General features: G+C 35.8%; 1 protein-coding gene across 1 annotated transcript in view; it reads left to right on the top strand.

Annotated features, from left to right (window-relative positions):
* ANTXR2 (ANTXR cell adhesion molecule 2) overlaps nt 1-2,200 on the top strand; it is a 159,222-nt gene extending 157,022 nt beyond the window's left edge. The window contains exon 17 of the mRNA XM_041757981.1: nt 294-2,200. Coding sequence (XP_041613915.1) covers nt 294-332 — 39 coding nt within the window. The 3' untranslated portion in view covers nt 333-2,200. The remainder of the gene's footprint in view (nt 1-293) is intronic.
* Nucleotides 2,201-25,553: the final 23,353 nt, after the last annotated feature.

Raw genomic sequence — 25,553 nt, 5'->3', positions numbered from 1 at the left:
TTTATTGCTAAGATAGTAATGCTGCACTTTAAATAGCAATAACATAGTTCTATTTTACATAGCTTTTTTTGCACTCTAATTTTACCATACCATTGTGTAGATGAACTTGGTATGGAAAAGATCTGAATGAACCATCATGCTTTGATCTGAGGAGGATAAATATGACTTCATGGTTTATCTTAACATTGACCTGTTCTTGAGTAATTGTTTATTATTGTGGTAGTAAAACTAGGTATTCTTATGCTTTTATAATTGCTTTAATATTTCAATATTGATTTTTTTTTCTTTTCTAGGGCCGGTGCATAAACTTCTCCCGAGTTCCATCTCAGTAAAAGGAAAGCAGGAAGACCAAGGAGGTATGAAGATACATCTTCACACTGCTGATTTCCAACCAAATGAAAAAAAAATAGTAATAAGTACATTTCAGAAGATTTCGGAAGAACAGCTTTATTCTTCTCAGTCAGGAAATGTTTTCTCTGCCTTCTGCTTTGCTTGCACTAAACATTTTTAAATACTTGTTCTGCCATCTACACAAGAATTGATGAAACCCAGTGGTAACTCATGATTCATGACATTGAAAATAAATACTAATGTTAATCTACATGCTATGTCTTATATAAGCAAGTTTGTTGGAATGTGGAGAGGAGGAAAAAGCAACAGCATGAAGATGAAGGGACCATAGAACAACTGGCCGAGATGGATCTGTAATGGAGAGAGGAGTGTTTTACAAGGAGACATGGCACTTGTGTTTTCACATCACAAGACTGTTAGCTACAGGCAGGGTATGAAATTTCCCACCAGCCAAGCAGATACAGGTCCATTGCCTTATAACTATGTCAGATTACAAAATCCTCCCAAGTCCCTATCACAGTGTGCCTTACAGGAAGCCTCTGACTGGGCAATCTTGTCATTCTAACACTGAAAAGTGCACACGCATGACAAAATGTAGACAGGACGCCTCAAGGTACTGGTCCAAGCAAGATTTTGCCCTTTAGTGTTTGAAAACACCTTTCTTTCACTATGCACTTGGGAAAAGAAGAAAATTAATAGAGCATTATTCCATAGGAAGACGGCCTCTAACCAGGGATCTTAAGTGGAGTTTAAGGGACTTGTGCTTTAAGAACTTATCCCTGGGATGGTAGATTTATCCCCACTCTCAATGTTTAGGGTGTAGTAGTGCATAAAGCATTAATAACTGTAAACATACCGGGAGTTAGTTTTGCTTTTAATTTAAAGGAAGCAGTAACCACAAAGCTTCTGCTCAGGGTTTTTCCTTCCTCCAAGTCTCCAAGGGCTCTTCAGCGTCACAAGCCAGCAACTCTCTTTGCATGAAAATTTCAAAGTTTAATTAATATAATTAAAGGCAACAGCAAGCAGCAGCCTGTGAAGATTTTGCTCATCTTTTTTATGTCTTTTGACATTGAATGACCTATTACTGTATGCGCATTACTTGGATTTTGAGGGGCACTCTTACCTTGGTGATGATTCAGTAGAGAAAGAAAAAGACCTCCTCTCATCAATTTATAAATTAAATTTTCAGGAGGGTCCGCGACCTCAAAACATCGAAATGTATGTATTATAATTTTTTAGAAAACCCACCATCGTGTCACGTCGACGATGCCAAATTATGTTAGCGTGAGTGGAAACACTATGGGGGAGGGAGGAGGCAGCAGCTGAAGAAAAAAGCTCAAATGATCTAGTCACTTTCGATACTGTACTTCAGATGCGAAATGGATATTCGACTCGAAACCTGACAAAGCGCGCCTGCTTTGATGTGAACTGGGATAGACAATGACCAGTGGCTGGGTCAGTGGGATGTCTCTCTGCGAGCACAAAGGCTTATCAAATGACACTAAAAATAAGTTCAACAACCATCACATTGGAAGGGAGAAGGTGAACGTTTCATGTTTGGCGGGCATGTAAGTGCACAGGATGGAAAGAGCGATTTGGAACATCCCAGTGTAATTACCCCCATTGTGCTCTTAATGGAAATTTCAGAGGACGGGAGTGATTCTGTTGGTTGGTGTCCAGATTTGTGACACTGATCCAAGAAGCCTTACTCACACACACAAATATATATATTTGTATATATATATGCATATTGTCTAGCTTGAATCTTTTGCTCAAGTTTATTTATGTCACTGGCTGGCTGGATCCAAAGTCATGTGTCTGCATACTCAGAAATAAAATTTTACCTGTGCCTCTGCTACCATTTTATTGTAAGCCCACATACACTCAAGCTTTGTTTGGCTAAATATATAATTGTCCTGATTAGTTTCAGGATGGAATGATACCCAGTTCTAAGATGTCGCTTAATTAAGTTCACAAATGATACTATTGGCATTAAAAATCCATGTCTACAAGTGTGACTTGGAAGCCTGATATACGCCCAATGAGTTCTTTTCATAGACCTTTGTTCTAGCTTTGCATCTGGCACAGCACTTATTGTTGTCTTCTTAAATTTTGGTGCTTCTTTTCTGGTCTGTGCACACCCATAAATGATATTTAAGAGCACCAAAGATTCTACAGAAGCTAAGGCTGTTTCTTTGGTAGTCACTTGGAATTTGTCTACTATCATGGCATTTGTATGGCATTTGTATTTTGCTACATGAACAATGAAAGTAGACTTCTGTCTTTAGAGGACAAAATAGCTTTCCGTAGATTGTGACATAAATAGGTTTCCAGTTCTAATACCACTATGAAGAGTTCTCAGTGAAGAGGGAGAGGCAATGGTTTATATGTACACTAAAAAAGTACCATTCATAAAGTTCAAAGATAGACGGAATTTCATTGCACTTAAGGACATGAAACCAGATCTATGCTCTTTTCTCTCATTTTGCCATCTAGCATATAGAAGAATTTTCTTTGAAAGGGAGCTGTTTACTCACCAAAGAACTAAATAAAAAACCTCTATATCTCCTAAACAGGAAAATAGAAGGTTAGAATAAAAGCCATTTCTATAAGTTTAATAACATTTTTAATATTTTATAGAGAGAAATACTTCCTATTTAATTTTTTGGACCTAATGTCAGTCAAGATCTACTTTCTATGTATAAACAAGTAAGTCTTTATCCATAATCCATTTGTGTTGCATAAGGTTGCAACAACAATTAAGTGGGAAATGATTCCTAACTTATGTGTCTACTCTGCCTGGAAAGAAAGTTTTGAAGGCATCTATATATATTTCATAACAATGTCTGTTCTTTATGGATTTGATCCATAAATATTTATCTATCTGAAAACTTTGATACTTGGAATGTTTTCCTTAAAGCATTTGGTGCTCCAAGAAAAAACATTTGGTGCTAAGAGTTGCAGCACTGATGCCTTTCCCCAAGTTAATTCTATTTTAAAAATTTGTATTTCCTTCCCAATGAGATGCAGAGTAAAAATTGAGACCCTCCATTAAGTAGGGAGCAGCATCTGTCACCTATAGATAATTCTTATTTTGGCAGAAATACAGAAGGCTTAAGCCTTCTATATTTCAAATTGTTTGAGAAATGATTTGATTATATTCTCCCTCAGAACTTTATTTGAACCATTTTAAATCATAAATTATTTAATATTTGTTTTTCTAATAAATCCTTACTGGATATAAGATCTGGGTGTCTCTGAAGTTAATAACTTTATTATTTAAATATCACCGACCATTGTCTACTGCTCAGAAGCAATTTATTAATTTATTTCTAAAAACACTGTCTATATTATGGTCAAAAGGTATCTAAAACATGTTTTGATTCATCAGTTTCTATACATAATCTTTGAATTTAAGAGAACAAAATATAATTAGGTCACATTTATAAGTATTGTAAAGCACTGTAACCCTCTTCTATGACAAAGCCTGTCTGTCACTTTTACTAGGTTTTGGACAGCATTACTTTAGGAAGTTTATTAGTGTTGTATTACTAAAAAAAAATTTGGTGGGTATGTAATTCAGGAGAGAAATATATACATTCTTTAAATATGAAAGGAAATATATAATCTAGAATCAGAATAAGTGGTGTATCTGTCATATATATAAGAAAAGAAGGACAGATGAGGCTAGAGAATGTCTATTCGCTGGTAATGAAGTTGAGTACAGCCATGTATTCTAGTTTTGGGGTTAGATTAATATTTTTCTTGGAGAATTTCTATGGCGCATTTCTAAGAACACTTCAATTTTGGTATATTCCTACACTTTCTAGGGTATAATTCAGTCAAATTAAGCAAAGGAAAATAATCGTGAGAACTCATAATGCAGCAAACCCTGGGCTGTTTTTTTCTAAAATATATTTTTGTGCTGTTCTGCCAAAAGAAAACGATGATAAAAAAAACTACACAGTAGAACATGCAAGTTTATATTAAAATGTGCTTATTTAGGTTACTTTACAAGACCTATATTAAGGTAATGTATGTGTTTGAGAGAGAGTCAGTCTGACATGCTACACATCATCTTCGCTTAGGCAACAGGTGATGAATGCCTTAGCCCATAGAGCTCGCCACAACTAACTTGCTGAAATTGAACTGATGAGCTTCTCAACCATAGACTAGAGATGGACAGGAGATGTCTCAAGGTCCTTCCAGCATGGACAACATTTCTGTGAATATAGTCATATTGGAGGTTTTAGTATTTATGTATTTCATATTTTTAATGACTGGTCTCATTTGGAGAGCAACAGCAATATTAGCTCCGTAAACTGCCATTTAGTTACCAAAAAGACATTGAACCGTAGTACATAATTTTATAATTGTCCATAATAGAGTAATTTCTCAGTTAATTTATTACAATTAGAATTTGTCAAAGAGGCAACTGATAATAAAATTTATATTTGATGAAATCTTTGAAACGAGTAAAAAATATTGGGAAGTATATCTATGTATTTTACTCTGACTTTACAGTCATACCAAGTTCTCAAAGGCATATTTAAATATGTATAGACATTGTTACAATATATTTATAATACCAATTTTAATGATGTACTTTTTACACTGCAGAAAGTTACATTATTAAGCTTTTCTTTCCTTAGTCAAAATTGGAAAACAATCTTAATTGACAATAACTGTGCTATATTCCCCATAGGAAGTATTAAATGGAAAACATTTTACTCACTAATTTGAATAATACTTAGGATATGCAGTATATTAGAATTGCTAAACTTTGGCAAAATTACCATTGTCTTGTTGTAGGGGAAAACTATGGAAGTAAGAATTTAAAAAGGATGTTTAACGTTGTCTCCTTAATTGCTATAAAGTTATGTTTTAGGTGAATTGTATTTGCAAGATTGTAAATGTCAGTGGTTAATCCAAAATAAATTGTAAACGTTATTAATATGTACATTTAAGTAGATCTCAATTTGGTTAGGAACATTAGTTTATCTTGTAGAATATATATATTATCCAAAAGATAATGCCCAAAAGGCAAGGTGATTGAACAATTTAGATGCAAAACAAAGGAACGGAGAGCTTCCAAAATCTTAGATAATAGAGAAAGGAAATTGTTACATCATGTGCTAAATTAGAAGCGAATGTAAATCTCTAGCCATGCTTTTGTACTCACACCATCTGATTTGTGGAAGTAACTGGGGAAAGAAAAACTCATAAAATAAGATTGACTAGTTCTACCAGATGACACCTGTAAACAGAATTTTTACCAGTTGAAATTCTGATGTGAACGAGATGATTATCATTATCACACTAAAGTATTCTTTTGAGATCTTTTTTTAACATCCTATAATCCTAAAAGTCTCTGATAATTAGAGTAATGACAGACCTTCATCTTCTTTAAATACTTTGTTTGTGTGAGCCTGTCACCTGGAAAGAAAGATTATATTTTAAACAATATGTTCAAGTGTAAAAAATCTTCAACAAATTCTTAATGTTTAAAAAAAAATGGGCAAAAGTTCCAGGACTTTTTAAATTAATATCTTGGGATTCTTCATAAGGAGCTGAATATTTCAGATAGGTTGAAAAGATTTTAAATATGTTTCTTAAAGAGGATATCAAAGACTATATTACTCAATATTTGGTGTGTTTTATCTCATTTTAAAGGATATTGGTATGATTAAATATGGCACAACACTAAAAACAGAAGAAAATCACAGTGGCATTAATGTTTGTTCAGTATCTCTCTATTCCTGCCACCATCCAGAAAGCACTGAAATGATTTATTTATATCAATGATTTAAAGACATTTCATTCAAATGATAAAGACCAGTTCACAAGTGGTTTCAAAATTATTAAATCTATTGAGCTGATAGGGTAAAAATAGTATAATCACCAAGTTATTTTTTCTAATCTTGATGATTAGTATGATCACCAAGATATTTTTTCTAATTTTTCTAATTAAGTACATTTGTATAAAATGGAAGGGATTGCTGTGCTTTAGAAAAGATTTCCCTCAACTCTCCAAAAATCAGTCCACTAGTCTCAACCCAAGGTCATTATGCATGTGTTTATAATTTCCAACTTTGAAAAAATGTTCTTAGTATCAATTATACTGAGAAGAGAGGGCTTGTATTACTTTTCTATTGCTTCTATCACAAATTACCACAAACTCAGTTACTTAAAACAACACAAATGTCTTCTCTTAACAGTCTGGAGGTCAGAAGTCCAAAATCCATTTCGATGTACTAAAAAAATTTCAGCAGCATTAGTTCCTTCTGGAGGCTCTGAGAAGAGAACTTGTTTTCTTGTCTTTTTCAGCCTCTAGTGGCCACCTGTTGGCTTGTGGCCCCTTCTTCCATCTTCAAAACGTATCAGTCCAACCTCTGCTACAATCATCACATCACCTTTTGTTTTCCTGATTTCTTTCCTCAAAACCCTTCCCATCATCCCATCTGCAGAGTCCCTTTGCCATGAGCAGTAACAGTCACAGGTTCTGGAGAGTAGAATATGGATGTCTTGTGGGGCATTATTCAGCCTGCCACAAAGATTAGACTGATCTACCTTTCATTAAAATTTTCCCTTGTATCTAATACCCTAAGAAAATACAAGTTGAATTCAACTGTCTCCATTAAATCCTTGCCTGTCCATGTTCTATAGATCTTGTCATCACACAAGTGATTTTGTTTTCGGAGGAGTTCCATTTGTCCCCATTCTACTTCATATTTTGCTTGAAATTTTTCTCAGAAAAGGAAAAATGCCAGAGAATGAATACTTCGAAGATTTTTTTTGCCAGATGATAAACCTTGCACAAGGCTGAGAAGCATATGGGCAGTTTTTTTGTTGCCTCTGGAGAATTCACCTGGCCTTTCTGAACAAGCCCAGAAGTTAACCTAGATTTAGTCTCTGTGATACTTTCTGCTGTCCTACTGAAAATCTATTTAGAAGATACGGAAATACCACTAGAGACAAAGGACAAAAAATAAGTTGATGTTGCTAACATTAGTAATACACATATAAAATGAACTCGTTAAACATTTCTTAAATTATTGTATTTTAACTATTTAGTTCTAAATCATGTGGCATTCACGTGGCACACCCTGTGTTTATATAGGTCATTGGTCACAATCTTCTCATGCATTGTATGTATATGTGTGTGTGTGTAAACGTATTTGTAGGGGTGCATATATATAATACATAGGTATATGTATAGATCATATATATATATGTATAGGACCAAGTATGATGTCACTCCAGAACATATATTCCACAACCAAAATTCAACAGATAACTACTGAATTCCTACTGAGGGCCAGACAATGTGTGGATCACTAGGGAAGTAGTATAATAAATAAGCTTAGCTTACTCTAGTGGAGAAGAAAAGACCTTCAGTGCATAGGTAACAAATGGGATGAGTATTGTAAATGTGTGAGTGCTGTGGTTGCAAACACTGATGATTTAATAGGGTTGTGGGTTTCCGGGAAAAACTAGAAGCCAGGGAAAAACTAGAACTTTGAAGGATAAGGACACAAAAGGGGAAGGAAAGAAGAATGCTATGGACCGTGGAAAAGCATGCCCTAGAGTTAATAGAAACAGGCTATCTGTGAGGACCAAGAGATATGAAATACAGAAAAGAGCCAAAAAGAGTGGGGAAAGATGGGGCAGGGTGGTTTAGGAAGGGAATAGAAGATATAGGGCCATTTTAATTTAAAAATAAAATTTTTAATTTTTTTACTATATCTTCAGGATGGATAGAAGTCATTGAGCAGATGTCGGAGGTCTAAAGCAGGAAAGCAGTATCAGCATGTTGCCATTTTGAAGCATAGAGTAGGGAGGAAAGGGTGCAACACAGAAACTTCCAACATCTCTCCTCAAACTCCACATCACTGTGCACTGTCTGGATATTATATTTCTGAGCTTGTCATACCTCCTTCAATTATGGGAGCATTTGTTTTCTACTGCCTCAATTAAAACCTACCCCTCAGTTTAAACAGATGCCATGTGTTTAAAGTTAGAACTAGTCATTCTTGCCTCACTCTTGTATTTTTCTCCATTACTTTTAAAGATTCAAAAAGAGTACTATTGTTTTGAACAATTTGGCCCACAGTACTACCTCCCCCCATCTCTATGGGACCTCTCAGCCCTGGGCCTAGATAGATCCCTGGGGGTCTAGCCTCCACTAGGTCTCTTGTTGCCACTCTAAATTCCTCAGACTTCCCCTCACATTATCTAAAGGTGACCTGTGACACTAGTGCAACAACTTCCATGATCACAGTCTGTCCTGCCCAGAAGACCTAGTGAAATACTCATTAGGATGTCACTCCTATTAAATTATCCTTCACTTCTGGGGCTTCTGCTGCAACTGAGACAAAACATCCCATTTTAATGTTATAATTTACTAAAAAGTCACCATTCTTGGTGCTGGGGAAACAGTAGTGAAAAAAGACCAGTCTCTGCCATTGTGGATTTTACATTCAAGTGGGGAACTAGAAAATAAACAAGGAGACTTCCAGAGATGTTCTCATAAGGTGTCAAATATATAATACTTTTTTCACATATGTTGTGAAGGAAATAAAGGAGGACGAGCTACAAACTTGAGTATGTAGAAAAGGATTTACAGTTGAGGTGGTGAGGGAAGGTGTCTCAGAAGGTATGAGAATTCCAGGTAGAGGGAAGAGCACATTCCCAGGGGCTGAGAAATGAGCTTGGTGAGAACAAACTGTTGAATGGTGAAGGGCAGAAAAGGGTTGAGAGAGTCTATGATAGGAGAAGAAGGTGAGGTGGCAAGGAGCAGAGCTTGGAGAGCTCCTAAGAACTTGTAGGGAAATGAGATGATACTCCCACTGTGGTAGGAAGCCAGCTCTTGGAGGAGTTGAACAGGAAAGTGATACAATCTTCTTTATACTAGGAAAAAAAAGACTCTAACTTCTGGGTGGAAAATAAGCCTTCGGAGGCCAAAAGGGAAGCAGATGTGTATGAAGCATTGAGAGATCTTTTCTTTAAAATCCTGTGCATGTATAGTTCATATATGTGTTTTCCAAACAACAGTGATCAATATAGAAGAACTGTATTTCATATTTTAAGTTGATATTATGAAAAGCAATACCAGAGAGGTAAAAATACCTTGTACTCCAGTTGTTTGTGTGTTTGGGTACCTGGAATAATAAACTGCCTTTCCCCTCTTTCTTTTTTTAAAGGATTTTATTTATTTACTCATGAGAGACACAGGGAGAGAGACAGAGACATAGGCAGAGGGAGAAGCAGGTTCCCCATGGGGATCCCGATGTGGGACTCTATCCCAGGACCCCAGGGTCATGACCTGAGCTCAAGGCAGATGCTCAACTACTGAGCCACCCAGATGCCCCCCGCCCCTTTGTAGTGAATAAAGGAGCATGACAGGCTTTGTCTAAGAACTTACCTCAGTGAAGAGGGACTCTTGTAAGTAATCCCTTGGAAGCTTCAGCTGAGTTCTCCCACCTGAAGTGAATCTCAGATTTGAGCTCTGCAATAGTGGCTGAACAAAACTGAATTTCTCTGCATAAAACAAACCTTGGAGGCATTTCTCCCTCCCCTGAAACAGAAGGGAAATAAAATGGAGAAAAAGGAGAGAGAAGAAGGGCTGAGCAACATTATAGGAGGTTAGAGCATAAACTGAGAAAATGACAGAGAGAATTTTGGGATTTTAAGAATGGGGTTGCCTGGTGCTCTGTTTTCCACAGCATGCATACCTGCATGCAAAGCCTACTGTCTCATAATTTCCTCTGCTAACTCTGTTTTTGTGTTACTTAAGGGAGTTGCTTGAGTTTGGGAAAAGCTTTCAAGGGGTGATAAAATGATCCTTAAGATTAATCTAAAAATGAGCCCTCTGAAAATGTGCAAAAATATTGAGATTGGCCATTCCAAAACTGATGAATGGGTTTAAGGTAATATTATATGAATTTTAAACAGCAAGTTGCCCCCACCATTAACTGTTTTTCTAGATTATATATATATATATATATATGTATATATATATATATATATATATAATTTATATATACAATAAGAAAGGAGAGTGATTTTAAAGTCAATCAAACTAACATATATTTCAAATCTTGAACAAGACAGCCATAAAATTGATAAACTCTAAAATGATAGACATAAAAGGGATCAGAGTCTCCAAATTCCCCCTAAAATATTACATCATGTGCCAATGAACCTTGAGTTCTCAGGAACAAATTATTAGATTCTATACAGCAAAAAGGATAGCATTTACATCTCATATTTTTTATTTTATATAGCTGCATACACACACACACACACACTCCTTTTTAGAAAACACATTTGTATTAAAAAGTGCTATAAATGACTCAAAATATGAACCTTTGTGTACTTCACAATTCTAAGGATATCCCTGATTATTATGTGAAGCATTATTAGATCTGAAAATAATCATTTCTTAGCATGTTTAAAGAAAACAAGGTAAATCATTTAACATTAATAACTTGAATTTATATATCCTTTTGTAATTTCCCAAAGTATTTCCACATTTATTTTTTATTGTTTTTATTTAATAAATATGTACTGGCTATATACTATGTATATTGTGCAAATTTGGTGAAAAACTATGCAAATTTTGTGTGAAATTATGGTGCAAGGTATGGGTGGAAGGTGGAAAAAATGGCTTTCCCATGATGCTCAGTAAAAGGAGTCTTGCAGTATGAATCCTGAGTGGCCCATTTAAAAATAAACCCTGATCACATAAAACGAGATTTAATGCTAAATGAGGCCTGCTTTATATGGGCAACCCTAGATAAACTCTGGACCGCTGAGAGTATCTCATTTTGCTGCCACACAATTTTCCGTGTATATTAACAGCCTTCCTGAGGAAGCAAAATACTTTTAAATCATTTAATGTACTTTAAAACATTACTTTGGTCTAACTCACAGATAAGTTAAGCCACATAAAAATTTAATATCCCCCAAGGGTAAACAAAACAAAACAAAATACCATAAAAATGATGAGGTTAAGAAGGTTGACATGATTCCTAGAAAAAAGGTTTCTGTAGGAAATTGTTTTCAGGGCCAGCTGAAGGACATTATGATAAAGATCATTGCTTTAACATAATTTCAGAGGCAGTTAATGTTGAACAAGAAAGGAAAGAAAACCCAAGACAGTGAAAGGATAATTAATTCAGTCTTGGTTTTAATTTCCAAGGATCATATGGTGAAGTGACCCTTCATAATAGAAAACTGAACTAGATTTATATTTTGCTTTTTTACCTTGTGATGTTTAACTCTTCCAGGTATTTATTGTATTTTGACATCAGTGTTTCCTCTACATTTTACCAACTGACCTACACAAAGCAAGTGAAGAACAATGTTGCAGAGGACACAGGCACCAAAATCTTTCTGCCTCCACAGCACCCTAATTTTCTGAATGCCCCTGGAGATGGCATGATGTGTCTGAGGTGGAGTCCTGTAGATAGAGGAGATTAGCGGAGCTTAGTAGCCAGAAAGACCCCAGATTAATGCAAACCATGCCTAACTAAATTCAGGGAGTTGTTTCTGCTGCCAAAAAACAAACCAAGAAGGTCAGAAGCCAATGCCCAGTTTTACAAGTGATGAAAAGCAAAGGTAAGAACAAAGTCAGAAAGAGAGGATGCTGCCTTGAATTTGCATATTCTTTGGCTTACCTAGTGAATATCAGTGGGTGCCTACCTTGGGCTCATCTCTGCACTAGGCAGTGCAGTGAGAAAGATAGAGGTCCCGGCAGTCTTACTGGCAAGTGGGGATGGACACTGAACAAGACAATGTGAAGTCATGAGTTCTCTAAAGGGGAAATGTGAAGTGCTACAGGGGCATGTAATGGGAGGGGGCTAACCTCATCTGAGTAATTAGGGAATGCAGTGAAGTTGTCACTGAGACTGGGGGCAGGGTGCGTAGTGTTTCCTTCCTTCCCTCCTTTCTTTGGTCCTACTCACTTTGCAACATAAATATAACAGGACAGCCAACTGCCTGGCACACAATAGGTTCTCAATGAATATTTGTTAGTGAGTTAGAAAATGATTATTCAGATTTCCAGTTCCTCCACGACTGAATAGTCCCAGTTCCTTCTTTGTCCTCCCTATTACAGCCCAAATTACTGCACATAACACAACAAAAACATAGGAAGGCCGTGAAAGGTGGAAAGAAGGTAGAGGCCCTAGAACTCATAGGTGAATCCCTGGTTTTCCTTATTGCCTTACCTTGGAAAGGGTGCCACAGAAACCTCCACCAGCCAGACAGAGAAAGCCCCAAGGAAAGCTGCTTTCAACCACCCAAAGAATTGGGAAAGGGCTGCCTACCAGCAGAAAGCCTTTCTGGAAATCCATGGTCAAATCCAACCAAATGACTACAGAAAAAACAAACAAACAAACAAACAAAACCCTCACCCACCCCTGGTGTTTTGAGCAGAGCTGAGTGGGAATTGCTGTTCCAAGCCCCCATGCCTCCACCACTCAACCCCTCACAACAACATGGAAGAAGGCAGTGAGCTCTCATTTGCCTGCTAGATTCATCTCCCATCTCTAGTGGAAATGAGTGACAGTGAGTTGGGTTACTCTTAACTAGAAGCCATAAGACTTAACTTGGGGTCGCACGGCTGGACCAGTCACCACTACGCTTTGCCCCCATCCCGTGCGAGCATCAGTAAGGTCCAGTTGGACCTCCATATGCCAAAATTCCATTTTTGGAATTGTTTAACATGCATCATGTTTGATTACTTTTGTCATATTTACAAATAAGCCAATGTGCCATTTCTTTTTTTTTAAATTGTAGCATGAGTTAAACTTTCCTTTGTGAGAAAGTATAATTAATACATTTGTGTGTGAACATTCTTTTGAACTAACATAACTTGTTTGTTCCCATTCGACATTAAAAGTCCTCAAGACCACAGCTGTAATGAGATTCACATTTTGGAGGCAACATTACTATGGGAATGCATTTCATGCTGTTGTTCCATAATTTGCCTAATCAAATAAACTGAGATAAAGCATTAGGTTGGAAAGGTCCAACCTCCCCATTCATACAAAGTTATATTTACCTAATCATAGAAGAAATTACTCTTTTCCCAGGGTTTTGTTTATATTTTTAAGCTAGTTAGAAGTCAATTCAATCACTGTTTTCTATTCTTCATCAAACTCTAGTGAGACCATTTCCCCTACTAAGTAAAGCCAAAATAATGAAAATAATTCCAAGCCTTAATTAATTAAGTCAATAGATATTTATTGATTACTGGCAACATACTAGGACACATGATCCTTGACTGAGAGGAAGCATCTTATCTCTAGTTTTAATAGTTTTTTATTGCGATATAACAAACTACCATAACTCTTATGTTGTCAAGCAACACAAATGTATTATTTTCCAGTTCTGTAGATCAGAAGTCTGTCAACATTTTTTATGGAAGCTCTAAGGGAAAACATGTTTCTTTTTTTTTTTTTTTTTTAAGATCTTATTTATTTATGAGAGACGCGCGCGTGCGCGCGCGCGCGCGCGCGCACACACACACACACACACACACACACACACACACACACAGACACAAGCCAGAGGGCAAAGCAGGCTCCATGCGGGGAGCCCGACGTGGGACTCAATCCCGGGTCTCCAGGATCATACTCCGGGCTAAAGGCAGCGCTAAACCGCTGAGCCACCCGGGCTGCCCAAGGTGGAATATGTTTCTTTGAGGTTTTAGGGTTAAGGTGTCTGGTTTTTCCCTTGGGTGTCAGCAACTGCCACTCCAGTAACCAGAAAGTACCCCATTCTGTTGCTCATGGCTGTCTTCCTCCACCTTCAAAGCCAGCAAAGGCAAGTTAGACCTTCCTCACTTTGCATCTCTTGGACTCAGTCTTTTGCCTTTCTCTTCCACTTTTAAGAAATGATTATATTGGGTAGATAACTCAGGATAAACTGCTCATTTCAGGGACCTTCATCTTAATCACATCTGCAAAGTTCTCTTTGACATGTAAGGTAACATATTCACAGGGTCTGGACATCTTTGAGTGAGGGGAGCATTATTCAGTCTACTGCATAGAGAATGAATTTAAGAATTTGGCCTCTGAACATATTTTCTTGAAATAAATTTATTTCAAGTAACAGTTTAAATTCATATCATGTGCTTTGAGAATGGAACCAAATTAAAAATTACTCAGATTCATAATGAATGGCATTTGAAAATTTATATTTGTTTTAATTGCAGATAAATCCGATTTATTTAAACTCAGGTGGAAAAATTCTGGTTTTCCTCATGCTAAACAAGGCCTCTTTTCTTTTCTTTTTTTTTTTATTTGAAGATGTTCTTTTTATTTTTTTTAATTAATTTTTATTGGTGTTCAATTTACCAACATACAGAAAAACACCCAGTGCTCATCCCATCAAGTGTCCACCTCAGTGCCTGTCACCCATTCCCCTCCAACACCCGCCCTCCTCCCCTTCCACCACCCCTAGTTCGTTTCCCCGAGTTAGGAGTCTTTATGTTCTGTCTCCCTTTCTAGTAATTTTGAAAGGCTCAACATTCTCAGGTTCTTGGTCTATAGCCATTGGCCACATCCACCATACAGCTCCTAATTCTGAATTACTGCTTTCAGTTTTCCTGTTACAAAGCTAGGGAACACAGCTAGAGGACTTTGAGTCAGTTACCAATTGGCACCATTAAAAAGAAAGAATATGTGTGTGTGTATGTGAGTAGTTTTCTGGTATCATACACAGCTCTACTGCTGTTGAGAATAAATAACTCTTCTGGAAGACAATCAACATGTGCATTCTCTAGAGTCAAACGGGTTCACTTCATGTTTCCTAAAAAAGAAAAAAATGGACATAAACAAAAATATAACCATATGATTAAATATTGCAGTATAATCAATAATAATAAAATATTGGAACCCATCTAAATAACAATAGGGCAGTTATAAATTCTAGTACATATGACATATGAAGAATACTTGATTACATGGGAAATGTGTATCATATATATGTAAGTGTGTATATATGTATCATATATATTATATATCATACATACATGTATGTAAATATGTATATATGTGTGTATCATATATATTTGTATATACTTATTTAAAAATACTAGGTTATAAAATGTAGTGTGAGATACAAAGTGAAGGTGTGAGACACAATAATGTGAGATACCAAGAATAAAGAATATAATAGTGAGATGAAGATGGAGTTGAATGAGTTAAGGTAAAAATTAGAAGGAAAGTGAAATTTGAATAGCTAGATCAACAAAAATCAACAGTATCAGAAGAGATGCTACAGAATACTTAGTCACATGAAAAACACAGAGAAGCTCTTTTAAAATTGAGGAAAAAAAAGAGACAAAAGAAACAACCATGATGATGAACTTGAAAGACCTTACCCTTACTCACTCACCTTCCTAAACTACTAACTAATATAATTTACTGATCAAATAGGCTTTTATTCAGTGATTCATGAATCAGGGAGCATCCAGTCAGCAGGTAGAAAGGAGCTCCTAGGAGCTGTACAGGAGAAAGACTGATGAGCAGAAACAAAGAAATTACACTGGGTATTTGCTGATTGGTTAAAGCATACTTTCTTTACATGGAGCAAAGGCAGACCTGGAGTCCAGTCAGATAGCACATTATTCTAGATTTTGCATATGGGAGGATAAGAATTTTCTAAAGTAATTTCAAAAGTAGACATTTATAGAGTTAAATGTAAATTGTTTATTTCCAAGTCACTGAGGATGATGAAAACAAAGCTAAATGAAACAAAATTGATCATAAGATCATAAAAAGGAGTGATAAAATAAACATAAAGACAAACAACAGAAACCAAAATATCAGAATGACAGAAGTAAGACCAAATATATAGTTTACAATTGCAAATAAAAATGATTTAAATTCTTTTGTAAAATTCAGTGGTTTGCATTTTATCAAAGATTAAAATAGAAATAAAAGTGAAATTAAATGATACAAAAGCACAACAGATAAAATAAGTAAAGCAAAACATGAATCAAAATAAAATTTAACATATCAAATAGAATAAAAAAGTTGATCGGTTAATAAAAGATAAAATACAGAAATCAAAAATTCAAAATCTCTGAAGATCAAACACACATTACAACTGCTAATGGAATAATTCAAACTTTTAAAAACATTCAATGGCTCATGGTGAGTGAAAGAAGACACAAAATAATCATTCCTCTTATATTATGTCCAAGGACAGGCAAAACTAAACTCTAATGAAAGAAATAAGGAAGTTGTTAGATGGGGGGCTTGCAGTGTTGGATTTACTGGAAAAGGGAACAAAGGAATGTGTTGAATATAATAAACATGCTCTATAATCAGTGGCTCTCAGAGGATGGTCCAGAACAGCAGCATAAGTATTACCTGGGAACTTGATGAACATGCAAATTCTTGGCCCTGACACCAGACCTACTGAAACAGAAACAGGAATCCAGAAGGTGGGACCCAGCAATCTTTATCTTAAGTCCTCTCACAGATTTTAAATATATGCAAAACTTTGAGAATCAACACTTTGTTTTGGGTGATACTTATGTAGACATAATAAATGATCAACAGAGCTAAATGTTTAGAAACTTTTGTTTTATGTAAATTATAATCCTTTTTAAAGGCAAATATAAAGACTAACTCCCCACCCAGCCCCCCAAAAAAGAAAGAAAAGGCTTATGTTTTGGAATGAAAATAAAAATAACATAAAAATAAACCCCACCAAACAATGTAAATGCCAGAGAACATAGAAAAATTACCAATGCATAAAATTTTATAAGGAAAGCACAAATGGAAATAGAGAAGCAGATTGCCAGAGGCACCTGAATTTAAAGGAATGTGATGCCTCATGACTGGTTTAAATATTCAAACCAGAAGAAAAGTTAAGTGGCTTATTTCAAAAATATCTATTGATTACAATGTAATATGAGGTTAATATGCAAAAGGACAAATGCAAGTCAATTTTATTTAATTAATTGGACAGAATTTTGTATAATTTTTAATGCTCCTTTAGAAAACGTGATAGCAAAGATCTCTTAAGACAGAGATTTCTTCAATATCTTGCTCAGAGATTTGGCTTAAAAACAAGGTTTAGTTGTGTGGAACAGAGAAAGTCTATATTCAGACAACTAACCAGTCAATTACTGGGCAAGTGCTAACAGCTGTGTTCCATTATAAACAAAATATGAATTCTAAGGTAATCAATCCATCATACTTAATATATGTTTGTACAAGTCCCTGAATGCCTTTTTATAGGATAAAATGTAGTAGTCTCAAAGTAGTGTATTGAGGCATTTAAGGAGCAGTGTGTCCATGCTGTTATAGTGGGAGTTAGAGTCGTGTCATTCTAGAAGGAAATTTTAAAATCCTTTGATGTCTGTCTCTTTTTCAAAAAGTTCAAATGCTTGAAAAATTTCTTGATACATTTCATTTCCCCATATGATACCATTATTAAGTTTTCTTCATGTTAAATGTAATCCACAGGAAAAAATATTTACCTCTGAATGGAGAAACAAACTAATAGAAACAATTGATTTTCACAAAGCTCATTTATTCTAAATATAACACATCATAAGGACAGTGACAATCCAGCACTGTTTGGAGTAGTTTGCTAAATTAAACAGTTGGAGAAACAGGAAGAAAATTTTTAATGAAGTGTTTCTTGATATAAAGGCAAGGTATAGAAGAGAGTTTCTTATAGTAACAATAGGCAGTGACACAGGAATTATCCATTAGAATGTACCACTGTCATCTCACACTCAACAACTACAATAGCAACAACACTAATAATCTCTCATCTTGACCCCTTCATAGCTTGGCATTTCCTATACCCATCAACTCATCAACCAATCATGACATGTAGAAATCATAATCAATTTCCTTCCTTTTTTATTCTCCTATTTCTTACTAGCACTGGTTTTCCCTTTCTTTTCTTTGCTATTCCTATTCCAATTAATTTAATCTTAGGTAGTACTGTCCAATAGAACTCCCTGAGATAATGGAAAACTTCTATAAATCTACACAGTCCAATATGGTAGCCACTAGCCATATGTGAGCACTTGAAATATAGTGAGAAAGACTGAGAAACTAAATTTTCAATTTTACTTAATTTCAATTAATTTAATTATGACTAGTGCTTATTATATTGAACAGCACACATCATTGGCTTCATAAACTTGCTTAATCCATACTGGCATCTGGTCACTTAAAAATACCTTTTGGGGGAACCTGCAATATACCCAGCAATAGCAAAGTTTCAAATTCCTAAACAATCTAGTGGCAAAGAAAAGAAAGTGGTAGAGGTGTGTGCACAGGGGGTTATAGGTGAGGGGACAAATACCAATTAGGTGCTGAGAAAAGACTTCTTGAAGAAGTTGGTATTGAAATGAGACTCAATGGATAAAGAGTAAAGATGAGGGAAGAGCAGATATAGAGGCATGTATAATATCAATGAAGCAAAAGAGAACATGGTTCATGTGGGGGAAATTATAGAAGTTCAGCCTGGCTGAAACCTGAAATTTGCAGTGAGGAAAAGTGTCATGAGAGGAGCTTAGAAAGTTAATCAAAGACCCCAGTGTCATGTCTAACCATTTCTTTCCCCTATTTTAAAGTGCTTAGAGGATAATTATTAGGTAATGACTAATTAAGGTTATTTTGGTTTTTAAAATTTGTTTATTTTTAAGCAGAAGAGAGGCATAATTAGATACGGAGTTAGACAAGTTATACAGGAAGGAAAATGGATTGGAGGGTGCAAAATTTGTGGGGACATCAGTTGGGAGATTGTTGCTATGGTCTAAGCAGGTAATGATAGGGAAAGTAAAATATAATGGGAAAAAATATTATGAGCTTAGAATCAGCAAGGTATATGACTGATGACCCACATGACGTGAAGGGAGTTGGGGAATCAACAAACACCACAAATATCTGACTCTGGCCCATTTGACTAGCAAGAGACTGGTGATGTCATTCATTAATGTGGGAGGGTTTGACCTGGGGCTAAAATTTATTTCTAAGACAACTCAGTAACATGGCTGTTGACAGAAGATGTCAGTTCCTAGACATATGAACTTCTTGATAGAGTTCCTTGAGTAGTGACCCTATGACATAGGTTTCATCCCCCAGAGCAAGTGGTGAGGGAAGAGACAGAGACAGATAGGGAACACAATGCTTTTTAAGACATAGTTTCGGAAGCTGTGCACCACTGCTTCTATCTTGTTCTATTTGTTAGAACAGAGTCACTAAGCCCTGCCTCACACTCAATGGGAGGGAATTAAGCTCCATCTTTTGAAGGGAGGAGTGTCAAAGAATTTGTGGGTGTATTTTAAAAACTATTATACTAATATAGGGGAAATACAAGCTTATTTATTATAGCAGTTGGCTTTGCTCCAACTATCGTAGGGGACCTGTGAACTTAGTTCTGGTCCTACTCACTTAGCTTTGTGAAATACATAAATGGCAATTTTCAATAGACTGTCAGGGAACACCTGCAGTAGGAGTATACTGATGGAAGTGGAGCCCAAAAATAATTCTCAAAACTAATAGTGATCAAAAAAGAGTGATATATAGAAGTTGATGCATCATAGTATTTTGAAAAGGAAGCAGTGGATATAATGCACACTGACTTCAGGTTATAAGTTACTCCCAGAGAGGAAGAGACAGAGAAAGGATATGGGGATTTTTAGGTATCTGTTACTTTTTTTTTTTTTTTTTAATAACAGCGAGTTCAAGAAAGTACGGCAAAATGTCTGTATTTGTTTAATCTGAAGGGTGAGTAATGAGTGTCTGTTATACTTATTATATGTATATATTTTTATATTTGAAACACTTGCATATTTGAAGTGCTTGTGATATTAATAAAATTCAAAAAAAACCCTAATTAACTTTGTAAAATCTTGAAGAAAGTTAAGTAGGGCAAGGACTAAAAGCTATTCATTGGATTTAGTAACAAAGTGGTCACCAGGGACCTTAATAAAAATAATTTCAGTGAATTGGTGGCCATAGCAGCCAGAGTTCAGTGGGATTAGAAGTTAATAGGGAGGTTGACTGGAAAGATCAGAAATAGGACTTTAGAGAACAAAAGAAGTTATATTTTTGTGACTGTTCCCCTCTAAGGTGACTTAAATTTATTTATTGACTGGGGTAGGAGGAAGCCAATAAAGAAGGAAGCCATGTAACATCAGACCAAAACTCCCAAAGAGCAAAACAAGATCCAGAATGCAGATACAAGCCTTGTCATGCAAGGGACATGGGCCTTTCTTTGTCTTCTTGTGTGGTGGGGAAAAAAGGTGAGAAGGTGAATGCAGAGGTTCTTGTCACAGTGGGAAATTAAGGGATTCACTGAGATAGAGAGGGAGGAGCATGTGTAGGGCTTGCTAAGTGTCATAAAAGTCTGGATATCTGTTTCAGGAATCAGAAACTAACCCAGCACAAAACTATTCCAGTGCCTGCAAGTACCCGCCTGAGTTACATACGCTGGTTTCTCAGAAGCAGATGGTGAGATGGAGTTTGTGTGCAAATGTTTATTGGGGATCAATGCCCATAAAGGAATGGAAATCATCTAATGCGTGTTTGTGGGCCACTGGGTGAATAGCCATGGATCATTCATATAGTGAAAGTAAATGTATTAATATGGAGAAATCCCAAGAATAGAATACTAAGTGAAAAAAGGCAACCTGCCATATGATAGAATTTGTGTCAATTCTTAAAACAAATAAACTAATAGTATCTGTTATGTTATGGATAAATGAAAAGAGAATGAAAATACAAAATCATCTGTGGAAAAGGTACCCATTAATTAATTAATTAATTTTTAAAAATATTTTATTTAAATTCAACCTGCCACCTGTACCCATCAATTTAGTTACCTCTGGTCCGCATAAAATAGAAAGGAAGGGGAGGTTCTGTCTGTGAGGCAAGTATATCAAGCCTCATGCTTGATACACATTAAACACTATAGGTGGTAACTAATATAATAATAAAACCTGTTAACATATGTTTATTCTTACTGGTGTATACACAGGCATCTGTTATGTTATTTTGCTTTATTGTTATTATGTTTAAAAGCATTCATACTTAATGATTTTAAAGAAAAAAGCACCATCAGGGACCCTTTCCTAATTAGACAAGGCAAATCATAATACTGATTTCCAACATGATATGTGACTTTACTCTCAATTTCCTGAGGGCCACACCTCTATGAATTGGTGATTAAGTGGAATAGTCAAGTCAGTCACATACTGTTTGAATATACCCGTGCACACACACATGAACCTCCTCTTGGTGTAACATGAGCACCGATAACCTCATTTAAAGGCTAAGGCAATGTGCATTTGTCTTTTCTCCTTATTTGATGAATTCTTCAAGGGCAGGATGGTGTCCCTTTATGCTCTGCCAGCCAGCCGTCCCTGGCATATTGGGAGCACTCAATAAATAATAATTACTTTAGTCCCTTAATAAACAATCATGCATTTACTCAATAAATAATAATTAACAATAATGAAATGACTGCAAAGAATGGCAAAACTTGAAAAAAGTTATAAATGAGATGTACCTGTTTGAACCTAATTAAATGTGATTTTTGTGAAGATAAACTTAGAACTGGAGCCCTGTGAATTTCACGTAGGTTTTTCTGTGCCTTAGATTTTAGGAGGCTCTTGTTCTTTTAGTTTGTGTTACCACTAATGTCTCAGCTGTCTTCTCGTGCATTTATGTAAACCTGTGTTATGCATGTGCGTGTACATATATGTGCATATGCATATCCCTATATATGTGTGTATATATATTTGTACTGGAACAAACACATTGTTTCCATCTCAATCTATTTATATCACCAATTCATGGCAAGTTTGTGAGCCATTACATTGATCTTTGTGAGTGTGAAAGTGGGAAGAATCTTCTCCACTTAGTAATGCCACTGACGCTGTGGTGGCCTGTTTGTGCCACCAATCTTCTATGTGCCATGTCCTCAACTATCACAGGTGGTAGCTAATATTACTACTACCAGATTACTACTTAGTTTTATAAACTAATTTGTAATGAAGGTATTAGTAACTCAAAGAATAATTTTCTTACTTTAATGAGGACCATTGATACTTTCCTTTGTAAAAGTGATTGACAGTATGAACTCCAGACAGATACCGTCCAGGCATGCTGTGTTGGACATACAGTTCAACAGGGATCCTTTGATAGTAAGTAGATCATATGTGCATACACTTTTTAAAATATATTTTTAAAGATTTTATTTATTTATTTATTTATTTATTTATTTATTTATTTATTCATGAGAGACACAGAGAGAGAGGCAGAGACATAGGCAGAGGGAGAAGCAGGCTCCATGCAGGGAGCCTGATGTGGGACTCGATCCCAAGACTCCAGGATCATGCCCTGGACCAAAGGCAGACACTTAACCGCTGAGCCACCCAGGTGTTCCTATATACTGCCTTTTAAAAAAATTTAATTAATTATTATTTATTTATTTGAGAGAGAGAGAGAGAGAAAGAGAGAGAGGGAGAGCACAGGCAGGGGGGAAAGGGAGAAGCAGACATCCCACTGAGCAGAGAGCCCAATGTGGGGCTCAGTCCCAGGCCCCTGGGATCATGACCTGAGCCAAAGGCAGATGCTTAACTGACTAAGCCACACCAGCCCCACATATGTACATATTCTTGCTACACAACTTAGAGGGCAAGTGAAAAGCAAATTTACCCTGTTGTTTGTTCTCGGATATCTAGCATTTTCGTCAAATGAAACAATGCGATTGATTAATTTTGCATTATTATTATTAAAATTTTTTTTAAAGATTTGATTTATTTACTCATGAGAGACACACACACACACAGAGGCAGAGACATAGGCAGAGGGAGAAGCAAGCTCCATGCAGGGAGCCCGACGTGGGACCCAATCCTGGGTCTCCAGGATCAGGTTCTGGGCGGAAGGCCGAGCTAAACCGCTGAGCTACCAGGCTGCCCAATTTTGCATTATTTTACCTTACTTTTAGGTTGTACAGACACAGGCTTAATAAAATTTAAACCACCTTTCAGAAGTACATTTGGTAAACAGAACAGTACATTAAAAATCACATGACAATTTGCAAACCAATGTAAATTGCTATGACCACAATCATCTATTGAATTTCCAGTTTGTTTTTCACTTGGACATCTCATTGGAGACTCACCCATTTCCTCCTTTCCCCTGCATAGCTGCTACTGAAATTAAATACTGTTCATTTCATTCAGGATCCAGGATGTGCCATTCAAAAAAATGAATGAATGTCTGCCCTTTCTTAGTTGGTTCCATAGAGCAACTTTAAAGAGTGAACATCATATTTGAAGAACTATATAATTCAGACAATGCTTTTATTGATGGAAACAATTTTGCTTAAGTGTGAAAGCTTATTTAAAAGAGGATAATGTGAGAAATCGATGTAATAAAAGGAATGAGCTCTTTAGGTGACAATGGGGTGATAATAAGCACTTGATGCTGTGCTTATGACTTATTTTGTTATTTTAGTCTAATGGCCTGAAAGGTCCTTTAAAAATCATCTAGGTGGATATATATTACATGGAGATAATAGTGTAGATGATTGTTTCCATTTGACTTTAAAATAAACTTCAAAGTCAGGAACTTTTTTTATTAGGTTGGATTGTTGAATTATGTATTTTTGAAAGGCATGGTTTTCATATGCAAAATATCTTCCCAACATGTACATGTTTTAAAAGAATTCTTTCACTTGAAATGTAAAAATATAAAAATAAATACCTTAATTCAACCAAGGAAATTGGTTGATGAGTCCTCTAACAGAATAAAGAGTCAACTGTGCCCCTTTAAAACTCAACTTTGTCTCTAATGCCTGAGCCATCACTGAAGATTAAAGACAGGAACCAAAGGGGGCTATTCTTCATATTTTACCTGCTCATTAAATGCCAAGATAGTTTTTTACTCAATTATACAACTGCCAATGAAAATGGTGAACAAAGACAACATCAAGGCCATGTTTTCCCTTCCATCATTGTTCTCTAGTGAATTACAAGGTTGTGAGCTCTCCTACAACAATTTATATTGACCCAGGCTTCATAAATCTGGTACGGGAGACTGAGTTGCTGAGCTATATGTTGTGATCATGTCTTTCTGCTAACAACATTAATCACTTGCTTGAGAGGAAGTAGCAGTTCAAGAGTGTTTTGTTGGGGCTCTTGTCAGAAAGGACATCTTCGCAAAAGGCTTTAACGTTGCCCTTTCCCCTCTGGGTGTCTACACTCCTCTCTCTAGGTTTCTAGGCTCCAAACTACCTTGTACTCCTTTTTAGGCAATATCAAGACCAACAAAATATACAAAGAATAATATACTCATGAGAAAAATATTATATTTATCAGCCACACTTTCTAAAGATGGTGATAAAATTAAAAGGACAATAGATTCATTTGCATATGAAAAAAACTTCCGTTTAGAATCACTTGAAGTTGGAGATGTATTTGAGATAAAATGATTTGTATTGTGCCCTTGTGATAGACTGCTTCTAATTCGTTTTTAAAACACATCATTTTCTCCTTAAGGAACTACTAAACTTAACCACAAACCAGCCAGCACATCTGTCTGAAATGTTCTAGGGGAAGACATGACATTAACATGACCCTGGTAGGTTATGTATCTGGCCATCAATCTTTTATTTGGAAAAAAAAGGAGGACTATGACTAATATACAGGAAATTGTTTTACTTGACACTATATTATATTAGAGAGCAAACCAAGCAAAAAATTAGGCTAATATGAATGAAATGAAATAAATGAGATCGTTTTAGGTATCATATACTATAAGGACTCCATTTCTTCCCATTGTCTTAGTGAATAGATAGAAGTGTTACTATAGAATTTTTGCTAAAAGTAAATGAGTAATATTCCCTTTTAATATCTGATTTGTCATTTGTCCTCTTGTAATTGTTATTAAATAACTCTTATGAGAGATTTTTGTTCTATGTGTAAAGTAATTTTGCGAGATATACTTCATTGAACACATTCTTGCTGACACAACTGGCAAGTGCATAGAACATTTCTTTCTTTCTTTACTTTATTTTCTTGTTTTTAAAAAAATTTCCATAAAGTCCAAAGTGTGTAGGGGATATTTAGTGTTAGTTCTCAAGACAAATATGATAGCATTTTATTGCGGAGAGACAAAAAGAAGAGCCCTCAGAATTTATTTGTT

Source organism: Vulpes lagopus, chromosome 6 (genome assembly GCF_018345385.1).
Source record: "Vulpes lagopus strain Blue_001 chromosome 6, ASM1834538v1, whole genome shotgun sequence".
Taxonomy (NCBI): domain Eukaryota; kingdom Metazoa; phylum Chordata; class Mammalia; order Carnivora; family Canidae; genus Vulpes; species Vulpes lagopus.
This window is presented reverse-complemented; position numbering and strand designations above follow the sequence as displayed.